The 8,797-nt window shown below is 40.3% G+C and overlaps 1 protein-coding gene across 2 annotated transcripts in view; it reads left to right on the top strand.

Annotated features, from left to right (window-relative positions):
• Nucleotides 1-8,797, top strand: part of Thsd7b (thrombospondin type 1 domain containing 7B) — an 877,985-nt gene that overhangs the window by 327,930 nt on the left and 541,258 nt on the right. For both annotated transcript variants that reach the window (XM_026779900.1, XM_005348232.3), the window contains exon 3: nucleotides 4,279-5,089. In XM_026779900.1, the coding sequence (XP_026635701.1) occupies nucleotides 4,279-5,089 (811 nt within the window). The remainder of the gene's footprint in view (nucleotides 1-4,278; nucleotides 5,090-8,797) is intronic.

Here is an 8,797-nt window from a genome sequence, read left to right on the forward strand (position 1 = left end):
AGAAAGAAAGAATGAAAGAAAGAAGGAAAAAAAGAGAGAGAGAGAGAGAGAGAGAGAGAGAGAGAGAGAGAGAGAGAGAAATATGGTAGAAAGAAAGATTTCAATGCCTAGCAATTAATTCAGGAGTACCAGTTTCTACGTCATAGAAAAGACAGTAAGGACAGCATACCTCCACCTTATTTAAGCTGACTCAGGTAAACATATACAAACCAATACCTTTACATTTATATCAGTGAAATAGTTTCTCTGGAGTGATGTATGGCAAAATAATTGTTTAGAGACATACTGTCTTAGTAACTAAACTCTGTGTGGCTTCTTGCCTGCTTTCCATTTAAAACATATGCAGTTACTGAACTGATATTAAAAAATAAAATGAGTTTCTTCATATTATTTATTTAGATATGTAAGCCAAATGTAATTATGATTTTGCATATGTTATTTTTTATCTGCTCATTTTTAAGCCTGTCTTTTGTACATGAACTTGGATAGGACTTATAATATATGTCAAACTTCAAGGACATTTCATATAAATGCATGTGTTTTGAGGTTTCCTCCCACCCCCACAAAAGGCAAAAATCCTTCAGGTCTGTGGTTTTCATTCATGTGTATAAAAGTTCATACTTTTTTTGCTCACTAAAACTGAATAAATCATGGAGCACATTTATTTTCATGTTTGAGAAACACAAATCACTGCAGACCACCTGCCCAGAGCTTTTGCCTGTCGTGGTTTGTTTAGAATTTGTTTTTCATTTGTCCTAGACATACAGGATTCGCTTTGCCCTGGCTCCTCATTTTGTCTGTTTGAGCATTTGCTTCAGCCTTTGTACACAAACTGTCCGGTGTTTACAGACACACACTTTACAGTCCAGGATTCCGGGTCTGCACAACCACAACTGCTGTTGGTCCCATCCACGGAAATATTGATGAACAAAACCACAGCCTTCACTATGACATGAATTAGGCCTGTGATTGTAGCAATTTAAGTTTTTTAATAGTTACATTTTGTCTTCCATTGATCTGGGAAAATGATGCTATTTGATAACATTTGGTGCAGTCAAATGTAAACGCTCGAACAAAAATGACCTTGTGTACGGTTTAAGATGTTTTATATATATTTCAAATAACAAAGTATAAGCTACTTTAATTTTGAAAGTAGCTAAAGAACTGTTAATGAGAAAATAATATAAGTCATGATAAGAAATGTCTTAGATAAATGCTTCTAAAAGTACAATATTTACTTGATAGTATGTTTTAACTGAATGAAATTTAATATTAACTTCTTTAAGACTGAGTAGTAACAAATTGACTTTTTTCCCTCTTCTTAATTCATATGAAAAAATCTTGAGTCTCTGTATGCATGTAATACCTAAGCAAACGAGATACCCTGACAGCTTTATTTTAAAGTCCAAGGTACTGTACTTTACAAATCGTTTTCTTTTGTTACATCGAATTATTTTAATATCACCTATGATTGATTGTATACTTTAAGTTCACCACCATCACAGCTTTCAAAATATCCCTTTATTTAGTGGATCTTTTTAGAGGAACTAAGAGATTATCCAACAGAGTGGACAGTGGGTAGTACACTTAAAATGAAACAAGTACATGGCATCTCTGCTCTAGAGCCTGCGGGCAGTGGTCAGCTAGCAAGCATCCTTATTTGCATGTTGCTTATGAACACAGGAGTAAAGACATTCGTCAAGCCAGCAAGTGTTGAGAGCACCACTTTGCAAGAGTAATCACTTTATCATGGGCAGTTGATGCTGAGACGAAACGCCAAAAGTGAGCAGGCAAACTCCAAGGTATATTGCTGAGTAAAAGCTGCCTTACTGCAATGAAGTACACCTTTTCATGTCCACAAAATGAACTCCCCATTGTGCTGATCTCTTTCGTAAATGAACTATTGTCAGCACAGCTTGACAATGCAGTGTTATCATGTGGCCAGAGTATGGATACGAGGAGGAACTGAACTACTAAGAATATTAGAATGAGGTACTATTTTTCTGCTAAAATAACAAATCTTGCCATAGTAGGCAACCCAAATATAGATAGATACCTTACTTCTTTGGTCCTCAGGTGATACTGCGTCCCCAATGCCTCTAACTATTCTAAACATATAATTGATGGGCATGTAAACTGACATGTAAAGTATACTTCATGAAGTGATTAAGCTGCATTTGGGATGCCCTGTGAGACTTGGGAACAGGGAGGCTGTCTTCTTTCCCTGCTGGTGATGATTATTCTGCTTCCTGGGATGCAGAGTGCCTCGGTGACCTCCAGAATCTTGATAGTGGACATGAGTTATAGAGTTAGCTTTCCCAAACATCCTCAGGTTCATGTTACATATGTGAGGAAATTAAAAGCAGGTTATTACATATGATCATTTTCTGTCCTTCTAAAACATGTATGATCAAAGATGGGAGATGGCTCAGTGGGAGAAGTGTTTGTTCTGCATGCATAAAGACCTGAGTTGCAAAAGGGCTGGACATGGTGGCACATGCTTATGATCACAACTCTGGGGAGGCAGAGACAGACAGACTCCTGTAAGTCACATAGGACAGGCTGCTTGGTGAGCTCTAGGGTAGGGAGGAGAGAGCTTGCCTCAATAACAAAAAACAAAAAAGAAAAGACAGAAAGAGAGAAAAAAGAAAAATATGACCAGTCTTCTGAGGATGTCCCCTGGCTTTCATATAATGCCCCGCCTCTCTGAGAGAGGCTTGCTGGATGACACCAGAGGAGAGGTCAGCAGACAAGATTAGGAAAAAATGACTTCAGTAAACATCACCCTTTTATGCAGAAACTCATTAATTAAAGGATCTGCTTGTTATAAGCTAATGTGGGAAGGTTGGCTTAGAGTTTGTACCTATCAGAAATCAAAACCAGATAGGCATTGTGGTTTGTACAGCACTTCCAACTTCTTGAGAGACAGAGACAGAAAACAGAGAGGTGCTTGATCCCCACAGCTCAAGACTAACCTAGGTCTTTAAAACCAAATAGTATTTCATTTGAAATACGAAGAATAAGGAAGTACTAAATACAGATAATGGACAATTGAGTCATGAATTAGATTTCAAAGTTAATTCTAATTTTATCTCTGTTGTAGATGTGTCTGTGTGCACACGTGCATGTGTGGTAGATAAGGACATTAAAGTATATTCAACGGTCACTATGTAAGATTCTATATGAAGACTCACAACATTAGGGCAGGTTATTGTATAGAAGTTCACTGAGATGTATAGACTGTGTGGTTAATTTCTCTGTGTGTGTATGTGTGTTTTCTTTTATATTATGAAGTTTTAATTTAAAAAGAAGATCAATATTTAAACAAGCAAACAAAACCCCATCTCATTTCCAGGTTCCGATTTTCCATAATCAAAGCAGATGTCATTTCCTGCCTCTCTGTTGTTCTTGTGCTGGATTTGTTTTCCTTCCTGCAATTCCCCACAGGAAAGACCGACCCTAACTGAGGACAATCATTTAGAAAGTAAAAATATATTAGGATGTTCAAGTTTTTTTTAATGTACTTCTCTTTTGAACTTTGTAAATATATATTCCGAGGAAGTAGAAATATGAAAACTCCTACATTATTAAAATCTTGGCTTTAGGGCTTTTCTTTTAAAATATTTTTGTTCTTATTATTTTTATAAATAGGGGTGGTTTGTCTGCTTATAAATCTCTGATCATGTGCTTGTCAGGTACCTGAGGCCAGAAGAAGGTTGTGAATTTCCCAGAACTGGAATTATAGATGCTTGTGATTTGTTTTGTGGGTGCTGGGAATTGAACCTGGGTCCTCTAAAAGAGCACCCATGGCTTTTAACAGCTTAGCCCCTATAATTTTCAAATGAAACCTTTCCAAGCTAGAATGTATTAAGACTAAGTTAGTAGAAGGACTCAATATTGAGTCATACATACAGGCTTCAGAACTTAATAATCGAAACGTCGGATCATTAGTTAACGGTGTTTTATTGGTATCATACTGTACCACTGGTCCTCAGACTACCTCCTCAGGTCAGTACTTCCATTATCTTCCACCTTACATGACTACAGAAATACACATCACGGTATTCAAGTAATTTTTGCTAGTTTGTTGTATTCTAATCAGAGACAGAAGGCAATTTTCACAGTCACAAACGGAGGTAGAGTCCCCCAACTTGGACACTAAATATTACCTCCATTTCACATCAAACTTGTGATTAGTGGATGTATTGCGAAATATGTAGACATACCTCTCTTTCCCCGAGTTGAAAAATGATGGAGAGCCTTGTTTTCCTATCTCAGGTCCCTGGGGAAGGTGTGCAGGTGACTGCGGACCAGGCGGAGCCCAGAGTCGAGCTGTGTGGTGTTTTCACATAGAAGGGTGGACCAGTCCCATGTCCAACTGTGAGGAGAGCAGCCGACCTCCAAAGGAAAGGAGCTGTTTTCGCGTGTGTGACTGGCACAGTGACCTGTTCCAGTGGGAGGTTTCCGACTGGCACCGTTGCCTGCTGGTTCCTGGGGCCCAAGGCGAGCCCCGGCCACGAGCTGCAGAGTGTGTGACCGCGCAGCACGGTCTGCAGCACAGGACCGTGCGCTGTCTGCAGAAGCTCAACAGAACCATGGTGGCCAGTGAGATCTGTGAACACTTTGCCCCTCAGCCCCCAACAGAGCAAGCCTGCCTCATCCCTTGCCCCAGGGACTGTGTGGTATCCGAGTTCTCCCCGTGGTCCACTTGCAGCGAAGGGTGTGGGAAGAAGCTGCAGCACAGAACTCGCGTGGCCATCGCGCCCCCTCTGTATGGAGGTCTGCAGTGTCCGAATCTGACTGAATCCAGAGTCTGCGAGGCTCCGGTTTCCTGTCCTCTTGGGAAAGAGGAATATTCCTTCAGCCTTAAGGTGGGACCGTGGAGCAAATGTAGACTTCCTCACCTTAAGGAAGTCGACCTCAGTGGAAGAAATGTCCAGGATTTTAGCTCCGATTCAAACGAGCAAGTCACCCTAACACAACAGAGTTACAAAGCACAACATCACTCCCAACCTGGGGGTGTAGAGATAGGTTATCAAACCAGGCAGGTGTGGTGCACCAGAAGTGATGGAAGAAACGCCCTGTTAAGGTAGGATGTCCTCCCTGCTTCTCTTTCCTAGACCTCGGATATTTTAATGCGCATAGCCATAGGGGTTATTTGTGATCTCTATAAAGACAAAATAACAATCACGTTTGTAATTTGGGATTTTAGAGACTTACAGATCACCTAAGAAATTTTCTATTTCTATTAGAAATGTCACCTTTCATAATATAGTTAATGTTTTAAACTTCTATTGCTTTTCTCTGTGTCTGTCCTATGTCTCTGTCTCTGTGAGTCTATGTGTCTCTGTATATCTCTGCCTCCCCTCCTTCCCCATGTATGTGCATGTGCATCCGTGTGCCTCTGTGTGTATATGTGCGCGTGCGTGTGTGCATGTGTGTGTGTGATGTACATGCACATATCAGGAGGGAAGAGCATAATCCCCAACGGTTCTCTCCTCCACCATGAGGGTCCTGGGGACCTAACTGAGGTTGTAAGGCCTGGCAGTGAGCATCTTTATCCACTGAGCCATTTCACCTATGCTGCAATGCTTTAAATTCTTGTGTGATTACTAACTCTTTCACACAAAGCTAAAATCTTTCATTTCTCCATTTCATCCCAATATTGGCGAATATAAACAGAGGACTCAATGACTATCATAATAAGAACTAAATGGTCTTTGTGTTGAGAAATCAGCCTTGCTCCCAGATACAGAACATGAACATGCCATTGTTCCCTGCCGTTTACAATGCATCTGTGGTGTTTCGAGTTTATTTCTGTTTTCATTTCTTTTCTACATTTTCTACCACTAGAAAAATTCTTGAATATCTGAGTTAAGTGTGTTTTTATATTAGTAACAGCACCAAAAACTTAACCCACGACTGTTTTTTATAGTATTGCTTAATCAAAAATGAAAATTTGCATGAGCAAAAATTAAAATTACTTTCTAAATAGAGAACAAACTCTTAAAAGCAATAATTTAGATATCAAAATTGTTTAGATCTATTCTTTCAAAACTTCTTTTAAACGTCCACAGAGCCGTGCTGAAAACATGTTTAGTTTTCTTCCAAGCTACTTAAATGGAAATGTTAGTAAATTTTGACATCCATTAAGCACACACAATTAAGGTACCTTTCAGTAAGATTTAAATCATCAAATAGCACAATTCTATTATCAGGCTGTAATCATTATCATCAGTGGCTCTTTCTTGAGATCACAAAAGAGGGCCCCCTGTTTAGTAATGCAATGATGGCGTTTCCTGGGGTCCTTCGGGAGGAGTGCCTGTCAACTGTGAGCCCCCATTCCCATTCACACCATAAACAATTGGCGAGGGCACTGGAGACTAATTTCTGCTATTTTACTCCTATCTCTGAAAAGCCCCAAAGATTAAATAGAGGATCAGGATGATTTATTTGAACACTTTGTGTGGTGAATATTTCATATTTATTTCCTTAATGAATAATGCAGTCAGAATTCCCATTTTATTAATTATCAGTTTGTTTCTACAAGATTCCTTTTTGTTAAAAAGTAAGCCTTTTTGTTTTGTTTTTTATCATTAAAAATAGATTTTTCAATACAATATATTCTGAGTATGGTTCCCTGCCCCCAAACCCTCCCAGTTTTTTTCCCATCTCCCCTCACAGCCAGATCCATATCCTTTCTGTCTCTCCTTTAGAAAACAAACAATCATCTAAGGAGAATAATAAAATCAGAAAAAAGCAAACAAGTCAGAATAGGACAAAACAAACACAATAGAAAGAGAAAAAAGAAAAAAGGCATTAAAATGCACATAGACGGAGAGACACATGTTTGTACACAGGAATCCCATAAAACTGCAACGTCAGAAGACATGATATATATACAAACGACCTGTACGGTTTTGGGGGGAGGGAGGGAGGGAGAGAGAGAGAGAGAGAGAGAGAGAGAGAGAGAGACACCCTGACCCAGCATTATAAACAACCAAGGAACCTCCAAAGATCAAAGCTGTCCCGGAGTTCCTTTTGTGCTTGCAATCTACTGCTGGGCATGAGGCTACCCTTATGGGTGATTTGTTTTCTCAGTGAGACTCCCTTGAAGAGAATTCATGCACCATTCACAAGTGTTTATTAATTGGAACTAGCTTCTGGATTAGAGATGAGAGGAGGTGAGTGTCCGCATCTCCTCTCTCTAAGACCCCATCAGAAGCTGCCTATGCAGGTCTTGTGCCTGCTGCCACAGTCTCTGGGAGTTCACGTGTGTGCTGGTGGTGCTGTGCTTAGAAGGTCTTGTTTCCTTGGTGCCCTCATCTCATCTGATGCTAGATCGGTTTCAGGTTACAGTAGGAGGTTTGGTATAGAGTAGAGTAGCAGCACAGAGTTCCCCGATCCCTCTTCCTGTTCCCAAACAGTTCTGCTCCTATTTAACAGTTTGCATTAGGGTGATACTCTTGCCCAAGCTAAGTAATATACAGAATACTTTTATCTACACTGTTAACTCATATATTGAAAATCTAACCTGAAATAAAATGAGGCTGTGGGGGAGGTCAGTAAGGCAGCATGGTGAAGCCCCTGCATATGGATCTATGGTTTTATTAGTCTTTTTTTTTTTTTTTTTGCTGTTTCTGTCATGATGGAATCTCATAGGGAGATTATTACCACAACTTGGTTGGCACCCTGCTCTGTTTCTTGACTCTGAGCTGTTACTAATATTTTGTTTCTTGAAAGCTGTGTAGCCCATAGTACTTCTGTTATAATATGGTGAACCTTACTAAGATGTGGTTATAAAGAGATGATGTAGTTTAGGATCATCAACATGAGCCAGTTTATTTCATGGTTAGAGGTTGGAAAGCCCTAAATAAAGGAGGGAGGATATTTGTTTCCTCAGGAGAGATCTCTTCCCAGCTCCAGTCCAGCTTTTATACATGCCTTTGTGTGGAAAGAGAAAGAAGGAAAGAAAAGCTGTATGATTAAGCTCCTTTGTATGAGTGCTAAATTTTACCCATGAGTCCCCTTCATGCCCTAGGCAATTTTCAAAGCCCCCAACTCCCAAAAGGAGTTTAAGTCTCAATTCAGGAGATGCAATTTAGCCCCGAACATGCACTTGGTGATAGCTGTTGAACCGAGACCGGTAATAACACAGTTAGAGTTGGGGTTTGCATCTGTCTTTGCTCTTCATAGAAGCCATGGGTTGCACAAGTAGATAGCAACATGTCTCCATCATTGCACTATCTTCCAGAATTGATTCTCACTTTCACCCCCCACAAAGTCCTGGGCACCATTGTTCATTTCCCAGTCTCAAACTTCGTAAGTTTTCAGAACGTCATCGAGTTGTAATTATGTAGCATGTAACCTCCTTTGATTTCTTTTCATTTCCCAGTGTGCATTTCTTTCATCCATGGCTTATCCCAATGGTCTTTCTCCTTGCCGTTTTCCGTATGTGAGTGATACTTGTACATGCCTCTGCCAGCCCAGCGGTCTGAGGAGGATGTCAACTCTCTTTCTCTTGCCACAGTGCTTCTCACTGAATCTGGAGCAAGGCTGGCAGCCAGCAAGCCCCAGAAATCCTAATGTCTACACCCCCAGGAACATTGGGATTATGTGTGTGTGCACAGGCACACCAGGCTTTTACTGTGAGCGCTGAGGATTTAATTCAGGTTGCTTCAAATACTGAGACATCCCCTCAGCTCAGTGTCCACTTCCTTCCCATCACTGACTAAGGTAGTATTGTATGGTACCATAGGTCCTTTCTCCATCCTTCCCATCACTGACTAAGGTAGTA

The sequence above is a fragment of the Microtus ochrogaster genome, chromosome 6, assembly GCF_000317375.1.
Source record: "Microtus ochrogaster isolate Prairie Vole_2 chromosome 6, MicOch1.0, whole genome shotgun sequence".
In the NCBI taxonomy this organism is placed as follows: Eukaryota; Metazoa; Chordata; class Mammalia; order Rodentia; family Cricetidae; genus Microtus; species Microtus ochrogaster.